Source organism: Guyanagaster necrorhizus (genome assembly GCF_019112545.1).
Source record: "Guyanagaster necrorhizus MCA 3950 unplaced genomic scaffold BT62scaffold_44, whole genome shotgun sequence".
In the NCBI taxonomy this organism is placed as follows: Eukaryota; Fungi; Basidiomycota; class Agaricomycetes; order Agaricales; family Physalacriaceae; genus Guyanagaster; species Guyanagaster necrorhizus.
In genome coordinates this window covers 115,680-136,204 of record NW_025064923.1, presented here as the reverse complement: position 1 = coordinate 136,204, position 20,525 = coordinate 115,680, and the positions used below count along the sequence as shown (strand labels likewise).

Here is a 20,525-nt window from a genome sequence, read left to right as displayed (position 1 = left end):
GCATTCCTGAGTCATGGCAAACACGTGGAGGCAACGGGTCACAGCATTGTCACCCAGAATTGGCATAAGATCCGTCTCTGATTATACACTTTCAGGTTCAACAAGCGATTTTCCTCATTGTTGTTGTGACGGCCTCTTTCTGACGTTCTACTACTCACTTCAGTATTTCTGAAGGTGTGGCCTCTTTCTGAACTCGAACGAACCAACGCCCTTTCGTTTCATTGTCAATCTTGAACTATTGAGTGTCATCACCATGGATGAGGACATGATTTTCGAGTCGATTCCCGTTTCTTTGTCGCAACCTCAAGGCGATTCATTTCATTACCAGCAGATAAATGGCTTGGATCCTCATAGGAAAATGCTGTGAGTCTGTCTTTTCTTCTTTCGTTCTCCCCTTCGTTATTTAATGGCCTCTCTTCTTACCGCAGGGACTTGGTATTCGTGCAAGATTGTACTGGGAGCCAGGGAAGTTACATCTCTTCTGCTACCAAGAATATCGAGCAAATTTGTGGCGCCATCTATGAGTCTGGACGACTGCAAGCGCTAGAGGACCTTCGGGTGGGCTTGGTAGCGTTCCGGGACCATCCTCCACAGGACCACACATACATAGTCAGGAACTTTGGGTTCTCCTCTGATATTAGCAAGGTGCACAAGAACCTTTCTGGCTTGTATGCTTCCGGAGGTGGGGACGGACCGGAAGCTGTGACCGCTGCTATGGTCGAGGCTCTCAATATGGAATGGAGGGAGAACGCGAGTAAGATGGTTGTTCTCATTGCTGACGCCCCTCCTCATGGCATTGGGGAGTACGGAGATGGTAGGATCCATCCAATCATTTTTAATCAATGCTCATGTTCCTTAAGGCTTCGATGAAGGGTCGCCAGATGGGAACGATCCCCTTGTTGTCGCACGCATGATGGCTAGTCGCGGAATTACTCTGGTATGTTATCCTCTGATCCCAAACACGTTTTTCTTTTTGTTAAGCCTCTTTAGTTTTTTGTTGCTTGTGAACCTGCTCTAAGCGGATATCAGGTGAGTAACCTTGCGCACGTCTCCCCACTGATCCTCAGGTGGGACCTCATAGTATGCGACCGACTTCTACAAAGCAATAACTAATATCACCTCGGGGTTGATGTTACCGTTGACAACAGCGGACCTGCTCTCTCATGCCATCGTCGGAAGTGTTCTCGAAAACCTCGACATGGAGAGATTAGTGCGCGAAGTGGGGCATGCTGTTGCTCAGCGGATCATTGGTAATAACGAGAGCGTCGATGATGTCGCTAGGGAACTGCATGAAAAGCTGCTACTGCGAAACGAAAGCACGAAGAAGGTGGTTATAGAGAGCATCTACAAGGAGTCAGAAGAGTCCCGGCATAATGTTGCTGTGTTCTCAGACGCTCCTTCGCTGGCAGAAGCTCGTCCGCTATTGAAGAAGGTAGGTTTTCATCTGTTGTTAGACGATCGTTGCTCATGATGGGTTTTCAAGGTGAATGGCACTCGTTTCACAGATAAATATCTTCAGGCCCGCGGAAATTTAGCGAGAGGCAGCTATGCTTCGTATACCCCGGCAACACCCCCACGCTCTCCACTTAGGTCGCCTTCCACATCACCCTCCTCCAAGGGGTTCACGACGGGCTCTCCGCCACGCAAGGTGGTCACCGATTTCGCTGCATTTGGCGCTCCAGCAAACGCCAGTGTCTTCGGCACAGCAGTGGCGTCAACGCCTTTCTCGCTGGCTGGTGGGAAAGCAGCGTTTGGTGGAATGCGAACTGGGCGCGGACGTGGAGTCTTTGATGACGATGATGATGACGATGACGATGGCAGACAAAAGGTCGAGTTGAGAGAAGACTCTATCACGCTTGATCAGGTTAGCATTCATATCTTATTGCTTTGGATGTAGTATCTCATTTTACTGTAGGCCCGCCGCATCGCTCTGCAAAGTGCTTGGAGGGGCGCAGGTATCTAATCCGCGTTCATGAAATGTTTTCTGATGTCTCGATCTTCCTTTGTCATTTGCAACTCACGTCCATCTTTCTCCTCACGCACGCATGTTTTTTCTTGTCTAGTACCAGTATTGTTTTAGAAATCTATCACCTGTTCAACGTTCTTCCCTTTCAGTTCAGATTGCTCTTCGACCGTCAGGTCTTAATTCGGAACCTTGTAGTAATAAATGTGTCAAATATAATCCATTACTGTAAAACAAACGATTGCACAAGACTATGGTAAACGAAATGACAGATTTACAGCGAAGATTCTTTTCGTTTCCGCTTCTTACCCGCTCGGACCTTGTCAGATCGACCTGCATTGTCGGCGACATCCAGAGTATCATCGGACTCTCGCATTTTCAGTCGTCTTTTTCCTTTCTTCTCTAAAGCCTCCGCTTCCTCCAGCTGGTTTGATTTCTTCGGCTTCTTGCGTTTATCTTCGTCATCCTCTTCCATATCTCCATCCCTGTTAAGTACCGCCTGCGACTCTTCTCTCTCCAATGCCCTCAACTCTTTCCTTAATCTCTTCCATTCCTCCTTTGTGACATCACCATCAGCCCGTTTCTCTAGCTTCCGACATTTCCTCTCACGCTTCTCGTCCCTCGCTAATTTCGCAGTTTTCTTTTCGGCTTTCCGTAGTCTTCTCTGTCTTCTCCCCTCGGCATCCTCTTTGCAACCCATCTTCTCCTTTTCCTCATCACCTCTTTTCCTTTTCTTCTCTGTTTGTATGTCCGCATCGGTCTCTTTCGATTTCTGGGACAACAATGTGGGTTCTGCTTCCACGTCTTCCTCCGGCTTGGAGAGAATGATATCGGGACCTAAGATGGGGCCTCGGAAGAATCTAGCATAAAGACCGCGCTTGGCCGCTTCGCGTTTCGCCATTGCCAATAAACTGAGTCGCGGCATGAGGACGGAATCCAGCGTATCTGTTCCAGATGAGGAGACCAATGTTCCACCCGGAGGTCTTCGATTACATAGTATCCCGGTCGTGGTTCGTTTTAGCGTTAGGGTAGCTTCAGTAGATATGCTCTGGGCATGATATGAGCACGATGTCAATAAAGTGAACATGCGACCTCACAGTCTTGCCCTCCTCGTCATCATCACTAGATATTTTGACTTGAAGAGATTTGGCTGCGGCTGAGAACAAGCTATATGTGCGGGCGTCGTCAGCCCAAGTTACGTCGAAAAATAATGTATTCTTACTGATCCCAGAACGGAAAGGCTTCGTCGCGGTCTTTCCCTATACCTGAAAGCGTCTTTTTCTGATTGACTATAACTGGCCGCGTTATTGCGCCTTGCCTCAGCCCCGTCCCCTTGCCAGACCATCCTTGGGAGACAAGAAACGAGTGCCCATCCAGCGGCATCAATGGAGCCAATGAAGAAATCTGGGTCACGCTGTCACGAAGGTAGTGACTGATTTCCAGAAAGTACGGACGGCGGACCGCATCACCGAACTCTACCTTATTGGACCATGACCTCCACGGATACTCCTCCGAGGCGCAGTATCGTCATCATTGGCGCAGGAATAATTGGATGCTCGACGGCCTATTACCTCTCTCGCCATCCTTCTTTCTCACCTTCTACTACGGTCCGCGTTATTGAAGCCTCAATCAATGGTCCTGCTCAAGGCGCCTCTGGAAAAGCAGGCGGTTTGGTAGCTCAGTGGGCTTATCCGAAGGAATTGGTGGATGTATCCTTCGCCGAACACGTCAAGCTCGCGAAGAAGCACAACGGAAAGGAACGATGGGGCTGGAGATACGTTGAAACTGGCAGTTGGGAAGGTAGAGCACTTTTGGGCGAGGGGAGCGGATCCGGTGTGGGCAAAGGCGGGAAAAGGAAAAGCTTGGAAAAGACACTTGGACTGAATCCCGACATTTCTGAATGGGATCGCAAGTCTAAAGGCCTTCCGGACGATTTGCTTTGGGTCAGAGATAGCCTCACCGATTCGTATTCACCCATGGCTGCCACAGGAGAAACGGCCCAGGTACACCCGTATCAGTTCACGACGAGCATGTTGGATCTCGCCAAAGAAAAAGGCGTCGAATTTGTTTCCGGAAAGGTCACTTCTATCAAACAACTGGATGGACAAGTCACTGGAGTGGTTTACACCAAACTGGGAACCCAGGAGCAGGTCGAAATACATGCAAGTGATATTATCCTCTGCGCCGGAGCCTGGTCGCCTTCACTTGTCCCTGGACTTCCCATCACCGGAACACGAGCGCACAGTATCACAATTCGGGCCACTCCCGGCACCATCATTACGCCATATGCCTTGTTCACAGAAATTACGCTACAACAGGCCGGCAAGAACGTGAAGAGAGTTACCCCGGAGCTCTATGCTCGACCAGATAACGAAGTATACGCCTGTGGTCCGGGTGACGATTCTGCGCTTCCCGAGACTGTAGACGACGTACAAGTAGACGAGGCTGCATGTGAAAGCATTCGCAAGCACGTCAGTTTTATTTCTAAGGAGCTAAGTGAGGGGACGGTGGACAAGCGACAAGCTTGTTTCCTTCCGATTGTCAAGTACAACAGCGATCCCCTCGTTGGGGCCGCAACTAAGATCGCTAATGGTCTATTCATCGCGGCTGGCCATACATGCTGGGCAAGTCCTTCGCTTCTTCCTTTCTATTACTTTTTATGAATGCTTTATTACTAGGGGATCTGCAATGCTCCGGGTACTGCTAAAGCTATCAGTCAGCTCGTTATGGATGGCAAGATCCGATGCGGAAATTTGAAGAAACTGGACCCCTCGAGATTCTCTTAATCCAGGCCTGTATTACATGTATATGTACTGTTTGTTATCGCCTCAATTTGACTCTCGTACGTTTAAAACACTCGTTCGTTGCACAATGCGCTCACGCGGGACTTCATATCAACTAGATTAAAGTGCATTTTTTGTAACAGATCCGGCGTTCTTCGTCCAATCTTCAAATGTAAACGCATAAATCCCCCAGATAATGTGGGACCGCGATCAGAAGGTATGCAGCATTACATCTTGGCTTCCCTTTTTCTCAGCGACTTAGCATACTGACGCAACACACGTCTGAGCAGCTTTCCGCTAGGATTCTTTGGTATCTCCGAAATAAACTCAACTCCGCCCTTGAGGTGCTTGTAGTTGACCTTATTTGAGGCGACATGCTTTGAATGACTAGCGTCAAATCCCAAATATTCGCGAGTACCAAAATGGTAGAAAATATACCTTGATTATGGAATCTTTGATCTGTGGGCCTTGTTCTAGAACCTTAGAACTCGCCTCTTCTGTGAGGACGACAAATGCGAGCGGAACTTCTCCGCCTACAGAGAACGTTAGTCACACAAAACCATGGCAGAGAGTAGAAGCCAGACTGTATTCGTCTGGAACTCCGACCACACAAGCATCGGAGACATCTGGATGATCTAGAATGCATCCTTCGAGCTCTGCCGGCGCTACCTGAAAGCCTCTGACTTTCATAATCTCCTACAAAAGATGTCAATGCCGGAGGTTGGGGTGGCATCCCGGAACAAACGTTTCGCAAACCTTCATACGATCCAAAATCCAGACTTCGGCGTTTTTATCAACTTTCACTACATCGCCGGTGCGTACCCATCCTCCATCGATAAATGTATCCTCAGATCTGGTTCATTGCTTTATTTAGCTTCCTCAAAGAGGATGGATTTATTTAAACTGCACTCGCGCTTGTGCATCATTCTGGTACCGCAACGCGTTCGACGGCGACCAAGTGACCAACTCACCCGGGTCGTTGTAATTGGCGAGAGAACCATCCGATTTTATGACCCTCGCAATCACACCAGGAAGTAACTGTCCTCCGCCTGAAATTTTTATGAACAATAGTCACGACATGAATGTGGAACACCTTACTTCCGGATGTTCCACGTCTATGAGTAACCGGCCATGAGGATGTCGCTGTACAAGTCTCGGTCATGCCTAGTATATGCGATAATTTGTCGATAACACGCATGTAATTTGGAACAAAGAGATACCATAGGACTGGCCAATATGGGCATCGGGGAGCAGTTGGAATAGCTGCTGGTTCACTTCCCCCGATAGCGGTGCTGCTCCAACCATAATCATTCTAACCATTTGCAGTTTCGCTTTGTACTGTTTTACCACGGGATGCTGAGAGAGGCTTCGTAAGTGACGATTGTTCTATGAGAACATGAGTGGCTGACTTTGCATAACAGGACAACTTGAGGCGGAACAAGCCTAGGGGAAAATTACGTGCCGGCGTCAGTTAGCACCCGAGGAGGAGACTCTTACATCAAGTGTGTTACTCTATGACGGATGATACTGTCCAACATCCCAATGAAGGAATATTTGGGAACGATCACCACAGACATCTGCCCATGGTATATCGTGAGTCCGAGGAGCTAACTTCCAAATAGACTATTGGCCCCACTTACTCCACAAAACAAGATGAAATGCAGCTAGTTGGACAATGTCAGACGAACGCAGGATGATGACTGAACCTTACATTCAAAACCAAGCCATAAATATCTACAAAAAAATTGAATAACTTGAAACGCAGTTGACTTTGCACTTACGGTATAACGGGAGTACTAAGAGCATTTAGAGACGTTGGAACCCATGCTCTGGACTTCTGGAGACTGATACTCACTACACATCGCAATATCACCTGGTCTGTATCTTCTATTCTCCCATGAGGTGAATTCCTCGCTAATTCTGTTATGGACAGCCATTTGTATAACATTCGTTATCACTGAGAAATGCGGTATCGCGACAGCCTAATGGGTACTGAGAAGTCAACTTTCATTGCGTTGATATCGTATCATGTCCGACCTTTGGTTTTCCCGTTGTGCCTGTAAAGTTTTCCAACACACGTAGTTAACATCATTGCCGAAGAAAGAATGGGGATATCGTACCTGAGGAAAAACTCAGAAAAGCAAGTTTTGTCTTTCCGTTTATCTCTGGTTCAATGTAGGTAAGTGGCCTTAATAGGCCCAGCGCCACCAAGTCATCCAGATTGACATAAGAGGGTTTGGTAGGTTTGGATTCAATATTCCCGCTAAGCAGTACGATCCGGTCGAGCAGAGCTCCATAAGCCTCAGCTGCTGATACCGCGATGTCAAGTGCATCCGGATGTGTAATGATAAGGACTGCTTTACTGATCTCGAGCTGGTATTTTAGCTCTTGGGCGGTGTAGTCGGGATTGGCCCCGGATATAATGCCACCAATTCTATGAACCGCCCATATGACCATAGGGTAGTCTTTAATAACGAGCTTATCAGTACGACATCATCCAAGAATCGAGAGGGGCGCACCGATGTGATTGCGACTGAAGATAAGTACTACCATGATGGATTGAATCGGGCACAATCCTCAAAGACTGAGAAAAATGCCGTACCAACATCATCCTCGCCTGCAGATGGGTATGATCTATTTGATGAGCCGCATGGTATGTACGGGGAACTTTTTTTCGCACCGATACAATACTGATGCTTCAATCCATTAGCAAGAGCTCTTGTGCGTGAACGAATCTAATAAATAAACATCGTCGTTTGCATTGTATATTCGAATTTCGATCTATGTACTTGCCTCATCTAAGTATATTGCCTGTCCACTGGTATTTTCGACCAACCATGGCGTTTTCTCCTTTTGTATTGGCCTGGCTACATGGGGATGGACATCGAGAAAAAATTGTGGAATAGAAAGATTATCGGGAACCGCAGGCAATCCAACAGGAGTGCGTATCTCAGTCATGATTGAGTTCCGTGATGTCGCTCTCCAGCTATCTAGTGTTGTCGTGTTGATCTCCGGTGTATGGTCCTGTGAGATGCAAGGGAACCCGGGCCGTTAAAGAGAACGGCGTTTATTATTACACATTTCTCCACGTCGCCCGCACTATCGTACCGGTCCGACTCAACATAAATCAAGTTACAACCTCTCCACTTGGGTAACTGTTCATAACTTCGCCGTAGGAACATGACATAAAGCCTTTGACTGCTCGCGGAATTGTCTTCGGAGGATTTTCCCACTGGCAGTCTTGGGAATACTAGAAACGAATCTGACATCAATGAGGTGCTTATACCTGACTTTGTTTCTTGTGACGTGCTGCACCGTGTCTCGTTAACTTGTGCCCACGCTGAAAATATTGACAAACAGTTCACCTGTAGTATAGATTGCTTGATAGCTCTGGAGGCAGATGGATTCTGTCGAATAAGCTTGTTCGCATCCGACGACAACGCAACAAAGGCCAACGGAACTTCTCCACCTAGAAGACATTGAACTATGATATCCTGGAAAGAATAACCAGACCTACAGTAATCATGAGGGACACCAATGACACACGATTCAATCACATCTGGATGGTCTAATAGACAGCCTTCCAGCTCCGCAGGCGCGACTTGATAACCATTTACTTTGATGAATTCCTGCTTTATTGATCAATAGCATTCGAGAAGGCTGAAATGATGTCACACCTTTATGCGGTCAACGATAAAGACCTCTCGGTCCTTCGTTAATATAACTTCGTCACCTGTACGTAGCCATCTGGAAAATTTACTACCTTGAATAATTTATAACTGTATCGATTCACATACCCATCACGGAAGGTTTCCAGAGTGCTTCATCTGACATTTCATCCCGGGAAACGAATGTAAAGGGGCAGTTCTACGTACGCTTCTTCGTTGTCCAGATAACCGAGAGACATATTAGGGCATCGGACTTCCAGTTCTCCGGGCTCTCCAGGGCGTGCAAAAGTACCGTCGAATTTCACGACGCGCGCTTCAACACCTGGTAGAAGCTTTCCCGCGCCTGTGAGACAAATGTCGAAAATAGGATTTGGGACGAGTAATAGAGCACCTTACTCCCGACTGGACCTCTCTGCTGCTCAAAAGAGACATTGGCAAGCACGGCAGGTGTCTCGGTGGTACCTTAACATAAATATATTAGCGGAAACTCCTGATATCTCGGAGCCAATTAACCATATGCCTGCCCGATTTGAGCAAAGGGAAATATGTCGAAAAGAAGGGCGTTAACCTCCTTGGTCATGGGAGCAGCACCAACGATTACACATTTTACAGTCGACATGTCGTAAGATTTCGCCGCTGAATGCTTTTCTGCGAATCAGTACTTGGTGCACGGACGAAATACTGACCGCTTTTCCCACCTTGCATAGTGCAACAGCTTGCGGGGGAACAATTCTGCAAGAGGTCGTTAGCGGCATGCAGAGATATTGAACATGGTTGACGGACACTAAATCAGTTATTCGATAGCGAACGATACTTCGCAGCATATTGACGAAATCGTATCGGCCAACAACGATTACGGACATCTATGACATTTGCGTTAGTCTCAGCAGTATAGTGACCGGGCTACAGCCTCCTTACCCCACAAAACACTGAGAAATGCATCTGCACGCTTACGTTTCAGTGTTTCAGCCCATACATAGCGGCAGAGTGAAATGCTTACAGATAGAAGAAAACCGGCGACATCTAAGCGGTGTTAATATCAAGGCGTTTCGTCTCGGTCAATACGCTTCTTACGAAAGAAAGGTAGCACTGGCGATAGTAAGCAATATGAACAGCCTAGGAGAGTAATTTCGGCATACCTCCAAGTAAAGTATCCCCACACCTGAATCCCCGGCGTTGTCCTATAGGATACTTGTACACCTGGTGATGTATTGCTAGCTGAACTAAATTAGCAATGATAGCGCGGTGTGGGATTTTAACAGCCTAACTCTTTGCATCAGCCACGATAAGTACGTAGGAACATAGACGTTTCACCTTTGGCTTTCCGGTCGTTCCACTACTGAGCATTAATAGAGCCAATTTAGTAATTCCCTCCCCTGGCCTCAATGCCTTCGGAGAAAACGAGTAGTGATTAGCCAGGGCCTCCGATATTAGTTCAGGGACACTGTATAAGTCATAATGTTCACAATCATCGAGTAAGATGATTCGTGTCGGGGGAAACTTGAATTTCCGAGCAGCCGTTTGTGCGGTAATTACCGCAGCTGAATGGACTATGATGAAAGAAGCTTTGGTGATCTGAAGCTGATAACATAGTTCGTCCGGCGTCAAGCCAGGGTTGGCCGGACTACATATGGACTGCTTGAGAACGGTGTAGCACTCTATCAAAACGAAACGGGAGCCTTACGTGACAACACCACCGATCTGATGGACCGACCAAGTCGCAACAGCGTAGTCTAAGTGTTTGAAGTATTAGCCATCGTGACTGGCGTTGACCGACAAGGACGGGCCAAATGGTACTGACCGACATGATTGGGACTGCAAATCAGAACTGGAGATCAGGCAACTGTTGATAAGTACATCTTCCAGAAAGGCATCTATGAGGATCACAACTTACCGACATCGGTGTCGGCTACGCGTAGTTTGTGACGTTCAGTCCAGCAAACAACGTCACTAGACAGAAAACTGACAAACGTTATACCTGGTATTCAATGCGGCAGCCAATAGTTGAGTACGGAGCTTCACCTGAGTCATGGTCAGAGGTAATTACAAGGACAACAAGGACAAGGACACGACACTTACTTGGTCGAAGCTGACGATCTGACCTGAATCATCGTCTGTAAAACATGGTGTATCACCTCGTTGGGGTCGTAAAGGATGTTGGTAGTCCAACATAAACTGGGAGACAGATAAATTATCAGGAATAGTGAAGAGAGTCTCCGAGAGCGCTGTCGACGCCATATATAAGAACAGGAGACGGAAAGGAAGAAAGGGCGACAGGAGCTATTGGCGCCGACTGGAAATTTATATTGCACCTCACATCCTTTTTGCTTGGATCGGGGGTACCGGATCGCGCTAAGGGCCTGCAAAGCGAGGGGTGATTGGAGAGTTTGGTAGTAAGGTGGATTCTTCGTAATGGATCCGAGCGCCGTTGGATATACTTCTCAGATATCTTTACCCCTGCAAGCTACTCAATCCGACTGACGGAAGAAGCAATGGAGCGAGATGCTGGCTCTGGTCTGGATCTAAATACCAGCGGAATGCAGTCACCGTTTCGAAATACTGATGGGCATGTCGGCTTCTGGTCCTACTAGCCAAGACCCGGCGTTCGAATTTTAGCCGGTCCGGCATTCAATCATTTCTGATCAAAAAGCCAGGAACGATTGCTGGATAGGTCGGAGCTCGTCAGATACATATGCTTACTCTATCTGATGCTAAAGGATCTGATAGAAGATTAAATATTAGTACTCTATGGCAACAGGGCTCGAATCACCTGCACATACCAGACTCGACGCTGGATTAAACTTGGTAGCAAGGTAACCTATGTGGGTGCTGTGACAATATTTATTCTGCAAGGGGATCCGGCCTATTAATCAAAAAAGTATCAGACGCTTCTCTCCTCATGGCCATTGCAAATATTATCGAGCTTCGGGCCTTCGATGAATATATCGATATGCAGCTGGATAGCTCCGAACCCCAGTGTTGGGGACAAGATTGAAGATACACTTACAATGGATTATCAAGGGATGAAGTTGGATGAAGTATGGTTCTTGCTCCGCAATCTATGAAAGAGTCGTTCAATGATGAGGATCGTCACTTGCGAAGGTTGAACGAATTGTGTGAACGGTCTTCGTCCCGATAACTCTTCAGTTTACGCACGGTCGGTTCATGTGGAAAGTGGCAATAAGCAGTGGTGCTCAGTGCGGAAGCGCAACAGGTTATGCGAGATCACCGCCAACGCCAATCCCCGGACCGCGTAGATCAGTACCTTTTCAAGTCGCACGCCTTCAGATGCAAGTAGGAGTCAATGTGAACGTCATTGCATGAGCGACTGTCGGCCAGTTAATGGAAGAAAAGGGAAAGATTCAGGAAACGCACCCATGAGTACCCAGGGCCATTATGAGTTAAAAAGGCAAATCGAAAATCGATAGGTGACGTGAAGCGGTGACCGGTATCTTTGTAACGAGAGTTATGAGCTTAGATAGAGAAGTTCATCGAGGTCAATCCGAGCTGTGATCCCGGTGTAGAATCATCTGTAGAATCACGTTCATACAGCATCCTGTGATGTGTAAGAAACTAAGCTCCAGTGGGGGACCAAGCGCTCCAGTCGACGGACGTGATGCAAGTCATATAACCAATAAAAGTGCCGAATAATGCCCAAGTTTCAACTACACGAACAATCATAAAGTTATGCTTGCCACTGACAGTTACTCTAACCTATGTAGGTCTGACAAAAAAGATGCAGACACGTTTATATATATCATCGGCCTCGGGCACTCATTCAACGTCATCGTAGCGCCAAAATGACCCGCTCGAAAACGGGTGAAGATGCTTGGTGGCCAACTGTTCAGTACCGCCATCTGAAATACTCCGGTTTTAGCATTGTATCCGTAACAGATGATGAGAACGCGACAACGTGATAAGCCAATTGAGACCAAACAAGGTCGATGGCAGCTGAGATCACAAGTGGGTATGTTCTCAGACTAGAAGACACCCACATCCATGGTAAACAATAGTTCCGCGGAGGGGACGAAGCCCTGTCTTCATCAAGCAAACAGCATTCAAGTTCAACCTCAGCGAATATGACCTTTGTTCGGATTGAAGAGAGGCATAAAGTATGAAGGCCAAAGAAATGCCTTGTGACACGACCTCATGCACAGAATAAGTTCACTTGAGGTAATCGCTGGACATTCAACATTCAACATTCAAGTACGACAACATGGTAAAGAATACCTCAAGTGGGAACGTGGACAGCTGCAGCTGGAATCAAACACGTGTAGGTCCGAGAGCCGACAGAACAGCAACCAGAAATATCATACCCTTCTTCAAATGTTGATGATCACAAATACAGAAAAGTCACAACCGAGCCGACTCGGTATCTTCCCTATCTCCGGCCAAAGTTGCCCTATGCTCACTCCACCACCGGATGACAAACTCCTTCTCACCATCGACACCTCCCACACGATGAACAATCTCCTCTGCCAGCCTTTCAACCTCCTCCATGCGGTCACTGGCACTCACAGGTGGCCCGGTGCTCTTTCCCTTGCTCCCACCTAAAACGCGTCTAACCTCCACCAAAATTCTCTCAAGCATCGGCACGCCTCGGACAGCGGACACGCACGATATCAACCCGAGTCTCAGCCTCTTGCCCTTTTTCTCATCTGTCCGAGTCCCCTCGATCTCACGGATAAGAGAATCAACCGGGAACCATCCCAGCGCAGAATCCCCACTCTCACACGCGCACCGGACGAGTGTCGAGAAGGCCAAACACAATTGGTGCGTGTCTAGGCCGCCATCGCCTGAATTGTCAATTAGACACTCTGTGTAGAATGGCACCATACGTTCGACAACGTTCTTATTGTTGCTCAACATAGCGAGCACGACTGAATGCGCCGACTCGTAAGTTTCTCGATGGCTTGGTGCGGAGAGGTGAGGCTCGCAGAGTGACCATACGTCCCGCTCTATACACTCTGGGCTGAGCACTGGAATCAACTGCTCGACACATGCCAGCACAAAGGCCTTCTTCGCAAGGACAAACTCTTCTGTATCCTGGGACTTAGTATTCCGGTCTCGTAGCTCGTATACAAACCTCTCTCCCTCTCCATCGCCTTGGCTGGCGATGATATCCAACGCCAGATAGACAGTCTGTTTCAACTCCTTGAATCCATTTCCAGAGGCAGTGATACCACCAAATCGTTGTATCACGAATGCTAGGTGGGAGAGCGCGAACAGGGATGTCAGGGCAATGGTAGTCGTCGTCAAAGTTGGAGGCACATATATGATAGAAGAAAGAACAGATTCAGCGATCATAATTGTTGAGAAAAGGAGAGTTTTCAGCGTCGACCAGGCCGATGCTATGGATTCGGGTTCCTGTTTACATGTACGGTAATCCGCTTCAACGTGGGCACAAAGTTCACGCAGTGTCATGAGTGTGGCTTGTGCGGTCATTAGACCATCCTTCGGCCGCGAGTCCAAAAGGAGGGAATGGGCAAGACTCGATAATTTTGAGAGTGGTGCGATGGAGGCCATTAATGGAGATTCGGGCTGTTTAAATTAAAAATGGGGTAAATAATTGGTAGACGTGCACTGCCAATGCCCATATATATGAAAAAAGTGTAGAACCGTTCCTCTCATTTTTGTAAAATAATTTTGCATTCCCCATGGGTGTCGGCAGTAACGAGACGAGTAAGAATGACATACCAGTGGCGAGGAGAGGAACTTTCCAGCAAGGAAAGCGCTCGATATTGTCGACGTCAACAGCTGCAACAGTATTTCCAAAGGAAGAGCTTTAAGCTTCTCTTCCGAGATTAGAGGCAGGGAGCGCGAAGAAAGTATCAATGCGATAGATAACAGGTCTACTAGAGAGAGAGTGAGTGTGAGAACACGACAAGAAAGTGCACTCACGATCTCCCTGGGGCTGAAATTCCTTCTCCCATTCCCCGGCACCGCTCGGTGAGGGAAGGGAGAACGTGTCATGCTTGAAAAGGTCCATAACCTCGGCTAATGACAACACGACTTCATTCTCGACAAGTCCCTGGCATGCAAGTTTTACATCATTTATCCCCAATATTACACCCGTTGAACAAGCGAGCCTCATGATGGGTTGCCCACCTTGCAGGCCTTTAATAAGAGCATCGACCCACAAAGCGAGACGGGTTCTCACGGCTCGCGAAAAGACGGCGGACCTTTGTTCGGCATCGCGTTTAAGCAGGTCAAATTTGATATGCAGTGCATGTCGGAAAGCCGTCGAGAGCGCGTCGAGCTTGGCAAGGGTGAGCGGATGCGACAGAAAGAGCGGTGACGAGACAGCAGTTGCGGCCAACGGTGCCGGCAGTGGTGAAAGATGAGCAAGATGGTGAGCAAGAGCAGCCTGAACGGTCTCGAAAGGCAGGGAGGTCGTAGGCCTTGAGAGATGTGCTAGGAGGTTACGGTACATGGTGATCCTGACTGGCGTTGTGGCGGACGGAGGCAAAGGGGAACATGATGATTGACATCATACCGCAGAATCACGGTCCGATCACGTGCCGAAGACCCTGCACATTCAAAATTAAATTTTAATAATTTATTTGCCAAATTTAGCCTAGCTCGTTATGTGTTCCGCACCGAGGGCACCACGAGGCTCCACGTTTCTCATGCTATCAACATGCTATTCTGAGGTACTGTGAATAGAGCACTGGTATATACGGGATACCGAGTACCGTTTGGTTGTACTACGTAGCAGTAATAGGGCAATGGGCAATAGATATGTATCAATCACGTCCATCTGATGTCGCGGTTGTCGCTGTGAAATAAAAATGGCTGCGCTTACATACGCAGGGGAGGGTGACCGGGGGTCACGGTAAATATTGTATCATCCGTGAGAGCGTGGGCTCGGTCGTGACGACCCGTAACAGTCGTGACCTGTCTTGGACTCTTCGCTGCTCGTCGTCGTCGCCGTCCACTTGCCTAGTGCAAGTACCCATTCTCCTCCCCTTCTCCCTGGATAATGCGATATAGATCCTACTTTTCCTCATAATTCTTTGCTTTTCTCTAGAATTTGTCCTTCAATGTCTCCATCTCCCTCTGAAAATTCGCCCTGGCCTACGCAGACACCAGCCGATGCGGGTTCTTCTCATTCTCGCGCACCAAAACGACGTCGAATACACGAGCTAATGCCCTTGAATGCTCGGCAGATTGTTGACCAAGACCAAGTCGGTGCGTCGTCACACCTGCTCCTTGTTCATTCGCATGTAGTTCACTTATCCATCTTTCTTAGAGGAAGCCGAATACAATTGCGAGGTTAACTCTGGCAACGATGTCATTTCGTGTTTTCCTACAGCAGATTCCGTTTTTCCTCAGCATCAATGGTCGACCTTCGTCTGTACGTGTTCTCTTTTTTAGCAGTGTCCATATATATCCATTCTCAATGTCTTTTTCAGGGAACTCTGGTCTCCCCGAATTCACTCAGACGAATGAAGTCAATGTCTATCTTTTCCGTGCAGATTCTCGAGAGCAGCTGCTTTTCTTCCCCAATCAAACGAACCCCAGGAATCAAGCCGGTTCCCTCACTGCTCAAGTGAACGACACATGGTTTGGAACTGCAGGCGAGGATTGGAGTGGCTCAAATCTAACATACACCTTTTACTGGGTCGTTACGCGGAACGATACAGAGTTGGATGGCTCAGAATTGACCCAAACTCACTTTACTGCCGTTCGTGAGTTCTTATACTTATGACTGTCATTCCTCCGCCTTAGTTTATGATAGAAACGACGTATGCCGACTCCGTTCTTGCGACACTGTCCTCGACGTCCTCCACATCATCATCAACCTCATCAACGAGATCATCATCCTCATATACCAGTACATCGACAGCTTCATCAGCGTCTGAGTCTGGCAGTGGGAGCTCAAGCAGTGTCAGTGGCAATGGCAATGTCCAGTCTGGTGCAAGCGACTCCAACTTCCCACACTGGGCCATCGCCGTCATTGTCGTTCTGGGCTTCCTCGCCATCGCCACATCATGCATACTCGCATTTTTCATCCTCCGACGGATACGCCGGCGTAACGCCGAACTCGAATCCAACCGAAACTCTATGGGCTCTTCATCACCGATGATGGCGCATGTAGGCAATTCTCCTGGTTCGCCTCTCCTGGCCGCCGCTGCGGGCGAACCACAAAGTTCTGTCGGGCACGGGCAACGTGCTCCGAGCATAGTATCGCCCGATGGGGCATCAACGGTGTCAGGAAGCGCAGGCGATGCAGGTCCGTTTTCCGGCGCAGATGCAGCAATAATGGCGGATGCTTTCAGGAAAGCGCTGCGGAAGCCTGACTTCATGGACGTGGCCGTAGAAGAGGGGGACAGTCCTGGAAATAATGACAGACAGGGCGAACTGCTGAATAGGGAACTAGCTGACGAGGGACGTGACATACGGAGCGTAAGCTCATCAAGAGGCGTGCGAGTGGAGACGATGAGTGACAGTGGTGACACCGTGCAGGACAATCCACACTGACAGCACGGAACCATTCTTTACTGTCGTACTTTCTTGCATCTCCTCGCGTCTGTCCCTATATCGTCTGTCATTTCTTGGTCTGTTCTCATGGGTTATTTGTAGCTTCATATTCGCATCTTCACCTCCGTTAGTGCCCAACTTTCTGACTTTATTATCATATGTTCTCACCATCGACGTCAACAATGTACCCCCTCATCCGCACACCCTTCATATCCAATCCCGGCACCTCTTGGTCCTTCATTAGTTACTCTTTGTGCCGTGTTTATACGTACTTCTCTTTCTCACCGGACTTGTTTCCCCAAGCCGAATTATTACCCCTTATTCATGCATTGTGTTTTCTTTGTGTGCCATTACCATCATATCACTTTCTACTTCATTTCATACATCTCATCCTATTTTCGCTGAATGCGTCCACTCCTTTTGGTTTTTTCCCCCCCCCCCTCCCCCCACCCCCTTTTTTTTTCCCCTTCTGCCAGCAAAGTCTCAACGGTATACCCATACTTTTGCCAACGCTATGAAATCATGTATGATTGCATTGATCACCAAGTGACATTTGTCTTGCGAACATCCTGCACGGAAATCGCGTAGGCGGGTTGGCTTCTTATGACGCACGGTCCTCACCTTCCTTCATATTATGCCCCGTTATTTCCAAAGCGGTATTCGAGGGCCTTCAAGTACCACCCCGTTTCAGTGTGATGTGGCGTCTTTCAACCGAGGAAATATTTGTAGGATATGAAATGCGATGGTCGTATGGGCGGGGGCGCTCTGTCCATTATTTGTTCGCGCGCAGTGTTACCCGTTTTTTTGGCTTGAGTTACTTTGGTGAATCGATGGTTGGATACCAGATGTCTGTGTCGGGTATCGCGTGCGGAGCGCCGGGGGATTTCGGGGCCGCTGTCCGCAGTGCATTATCACCGCTACCCGACTCTCCGGCGCAGATACCACTCTTCATTTGTGCGTTCGATCTTCTTGTGCATGTCTCGGTTAAAATTTCTGAGGGTGCCCTTTTCGCTGCATGTCCGAAAATTTCATGCGTGAATATTACACAAAGACCTTGTGCTTGTTTGTGGAGAACCGTCTTTCAGATCCGGGTTCACCTCGTGGCTTTTAGCGCTTTGGCATGGATCGCGATAACTTGTGTCTATTATGAGGAACTGGATTACACTGTAGCCGCTTTAACGACAGGATCTTTCCGGAAAGGCTCGTTCCAGAAATAAAACTGGGACGAGTGCTACACCTCCTAACCTCATCTGGCACTCTTGTTGCTCTGCTGAGAGTGCTTTGTATATGAATCACCCAAACCGACTTCGGTGTTCTCGGGGTGACCCGTGAATGCTCCTTTAGTAGACCATCTCGAGGAGCGCTATTTAAATTCAGCTTTGGCAACCTGCACTCGGGAAGCTCTGGTTCTCTGTCCAACTTGGTTCCGTTCATACTACTACCCGGAGAAGTACATACACCGTCTTTTCGGGATACGAATTAGCATTGTCGGGAGGCTGAGTCTAGTAGGCGCGCGGATTTGCGGATTTCTGGCTGTAAATGCTCGGCCGTACAAATGGCTCATATATGACCGCGTGATTCCCCTGCTGCGAATGTGAATTGTCTCATTGCTGTGCACCCGTTGAACTCCGTCATGTGAAGCAGGTCCACTTTTGGTGTGTCGTTCTCGATGGATACTTTTGGATGCTCCTCAATTCCTACTAATGGTTCAATTAGTTGTGCCCGGCAACGTTGCGAGTGACATGTAACCATACATTTCCTAACTCCACACTCATGCATCTGGAGCCCATCTTTGCCAGTTACGTTCAAGCTTCCATTCTTATAGATGTTGGACCTTTTCGACGTGCGTCAGCATTCTGTAGACTTCAAGGCAGACCTACCGTTATGTTATGTGATGCAAATTAATTTGTTCGCTCCGCCTTCTTCTATACACATTAAAGTTCGGACTTGGAAACGAAGGTAGTCTATAGCATTATTGTATTGTATCAGAGTAAAGTTGCACGAGAGCGAAATGAGAAAAATGGCGACAGGGATGCGCAGGTATTGTACTAATATACATAGTCAGTGCAAGTCGAATGAGCTGTAAAATCTTCACAGTCCCAGACTGATATAAACTGCTCGATCTAAGCAACTATCTCGTAACCATCCTGTATATGCTGTCATCCATAAAAGGATCTGTTACCTGTATACTAATCAACGGCAAAGCTACTTCAGGGCGTCCGTGATGTCAATTGTCTCATCAAAAGCTCATACCTGTAAAAATTATGTCAGTGGAGACAACCAGAGAAGAAGGAAACGAGACGCACGTCAACATAGTAACAGCACTGTTTGGGACAGTGCGGAGGAGATTGATAGACAGACCTCTATACAAGGCCGTCCATCCCTCCTTCCGAATAAGTTTCTGTGTCATATAGATAATCCCGCCTCTGGGGTATTTCTTAATCATTCCATCAGATGAGAAATCATCCGCTAACGGCCGCCGTTGGGTTTGTAGTCGAGTTCGCACAACCTCATGAGGGTAAGTCGCGATGGACGCAGTCATTTTAGCAGCCGCGGAACAGAGCAATATCGCTCGGCCCGACAACGCTTCCTCCGAATCTCGTTCTAGAGGAATGGACGATGAGAGCAATTAGAATCGAGGATGCAGGGGTACTCACGAGCCCAAACTTTCAGTTGCTCATATAGCGGAAACTGTACGGCGACGTGTGCTATCCCGAGAAGGCTCGGGAGAAGGCCGCGGTAGAATGCTCGCAGTCCTTCTGTCCGATAAATCGTAAGTGCAGCATCAACCGTATGGCGGTATCTGACTTCGTCACGAGACTGAGTCTAAGCAAGCAACGAAGTATGTTCAGTACACGCGGAGACTAATATATGAGATGCCGCACCATGAATCGCGTCTTGATTACCCATAGAGGGTTCGTACAAATGGTGCTCGTTGCACCAGCACACATTGCCGACAAGATGTGCAATGACCAGGGATGTTCGCGCATCACAGGCTGGTATCCCTTGGGTTGAGCCGCAGGATACAACCGCTCGTGAGGTTGAGTCGGAAGTCCCAAAGGCACCTCCCCAAACGCACTCTTGATTCCATCGTACACCGCAAAGTAGATAGCCCAAGTCGGGAGATAACCCAGTATTGTCGGACCAAGTCCTCGATAGAATCCACGGAAGCCATCATGAATCCATATAGTTCTGACCGTCGCTGATACGCCGCAACGTGAGCCAAAATCGCCACGAAGCGAATCATCAGAACGCACCGAATATACCCTGATAGGACGCCTGTCCCTGCACCGCTCTCTGCGCCTGCAACTTGGTCTTAATAACGTCGAGCGGACATGTAGCAACGCTCGCAATGAGACCACCACCGGCACCAGCTAAGGGCTGGAGGTCAACGACAAAAAAGCCTGGAATAGCAGGGAAGGGACGCACCGATCATGCTGTTTGCGGTCCATTTTGCCTGACTTGACTGCATATCTCTGCCCCGCCGGTGCGCGGGGTCCTTAGGGTGTGTTGTCTTGCAGTCGTCGTGGTGCTCGTCGCAGGACGCCGTAGAGAGCAATGGTTAGCTGGATGATGACCAGAGCGTTCGGACCATCGGGTTCGCTATCGGGTTCGGCCGGCGGGTGT

General features: G+C 48.3%; 8 protein-coding genes across 8 annotated transcripts; 4 read left to right on the top strand and 4 right to left on the bottom strand.

Moving 5' to 3' along the window:
- Positions 1 to 71: 71 nt before the first annotated feature.
- Positions 72 to 2,172, top strand: BT62DRAFT_975342 (uncharacterized protein). The gene is made up of 7 exons (XM_043189185.1): positions 72 to 363; positions 429 to 814; positions 861 to 937; positions 991 to 1,029; positions 1,082 to 1,432; positions 1,484 to 1,864; positions 1,916 to 2,172. The coding sequence occupies exons 1-7, from the start codon at positions 254 to 256 to the stop codon at positions 1,961 to 1,963; spliced, it is 1,392 nt and encodes a 463-aa protein (XP_043034342.1). The 5' UTR covers positions 72 to 253; the 3' UTR covers positions 1,964 to 2,172.
- BT62DRAFT_997481 (uncharacterized protein) lies at positions 2,166 to 3,634 on the bottom strand. Its single transcript, XM_043190655.1, has 3 exons — positions 3,186 to 3,634; positions 3,061 to 3,130; positions 2,166 to 3,011 (listed from the first exon to the last, which is right to left on the bottom strand). The coding sequence occupies exons 1-3, from the start codon at positions 3,344 to 3,346 to the stop codon at positions 2,238 to 2,240; spliced, it is 1,005 nt and encodes a 334-aa protein (XP_043034341.1). The 5' UTR covers positions 3,347 to 3,634; the 3' UTR covers positions 2,166 to 2,237.
- On the top strand, positions 3,153 to 5,100 carry BT62DRAFT_563312 (FAD dependent oxidoreductase). The gene is made up of 2 exons (XM_043181411.1): positions 3,153 to 4,587; positions 4,642 to 5,100. The coding sequence occupies exons 1-2, from the start codon at positions 3,454 to 3,456 to the stop codon at positions 4,747 to 4,749; spliced, it is 1,242 nt and encodes a 413-aa protein (XP_043034340.1). The 5' UTR covers positions 3,153 to 3,453; the 3' UTR covers positions 4,750 to 5,100.
- On the bottom strand, positions 4,974 to 10,652 carry BT62DRAFT_909665 (acetyl-CoA synthetase-like protein; the record flags this gene model as incomplete). The annotated part of the gene is made up of 18 exons (XM_043183753.1): positions 4,974 to 5,123; positions 8,112 to 8,215; positions 8,264 to 8,375; positions 8,424 to 8,493; positions 8,544 to 8,567; positions 8,622 to 8,757; positions 8,811 to 8,876; positions 8,928 to 9,057; positions 9,113 to 9,146; positions 9,198 to 9,277; positions 9,333 to 9,356; positions 9,415 to 9,437; positions 9,489 to 9,503; positions 9,554 to 9,677; positions 9,729 to 10,038; positions 10,099 to 10,147; positions 10,382 to 10,436; positions 10,494 to 10,652. 18 exons carry the CDS (start codon positions 10,650 to 10,652, stop codon positions 4,974 to 4,976), a joined length of 1,665 nt encoding a protein of 554 aa, XP_043034339.1.
- A 1,970-nt stretch (positions 10,653 to 12,622) lies between these two features.
- Positions 12,623 to 14,879, bottom strand: BT62DRAFT_1080517 (uncharacterized protein). Its single transcript, XM_043179590.1, has 3 exons — positions 14,316 to 14,879; positions 14,112 to 14,269; positions 12,623 to 13,955 (listed from the first exon to the last, which is right to left on the bottom strand). Exons 1-3 carry the CDS (start codon positions 14,845 to 14,847, stop codon positions 12,768 to 12,770), a joined length of 1,878 nt encoding a protein of 625 aa, XP_043034338.1. The 5' UTR covers positions 14,848 to 14,879; the 3' UTR covers positions 12,623 to 12,767.
- Positions 14,880 to 15,457: 578 nt separating this feature from the next.
- On the top strand, positions 15,458 to 16,898 carry BT62DRAFT_909654 (uncharacterized protein; the record flags this gene model as incomplete). The annotated part of the gene is made up of 4 exons (XM_043183751.1): positions 15,458 to 15,605; positions 15,667 to 15,771; positions 15,830 to 16,105; positions 16,156 to 16,898. 4 exons carry the CDS (start codon positions 15,458 to 15,460, stop codon positions 16,896 to 16,898), a joined length of 1,272 nt encoding a protein of 423 aa, XP_043034337.1.
- Positions 16,899 to 17,280: 382 nt separating this feature from the next.
- Positions 17,281 to 18,287, top strand: BT62DRAFT_562510 (uncharacterized protein). Its single transcript, XM_043181410.1, has one exon. It carries the CDS (start codon positions 17,594 to 17,596, stop codon positions 18,113 to 18,115), a length of 522 nt encoding a protein of 173 aa, XP_043034336.1. The 5' UTR covers positions 17,281 to 17,593; the 3' UTR covers positions 18,116 to 18,287.
- A 360-nt stretch (positions 18,288 to 18,647) lies between these two features.
- Positions 18,648 to 20,515, bottom strand: BT62DRAFT_956468 (mitochondrial carrier). Its single transcript, XM_043188376.1, has 6 exons — positions 20,328 to 20,515; positions 20,156 to 20,272; positions 19,784 to 20,100; positions 19,556 to 19,724; positions 19,205 to 19,502; positions 18,648 to 19,151 (listed from the first exon to the last, which is right to left on the bottom strand). Exons 1-6 carry the CDS (start codon positions 20,368 to 20,370, stop codon positions 19,109 to 19,111), a joined length of 987 nt encoding a protein of 328 aa, XP_043034335.1. The 5' UTR covers positions 20,371 to 20,515; the 3' UTR covers positions 18,648 to 19,108.
- Between the last annotated feature and the right edge of the window lie 10 nt (positions 20,516 to 20,525).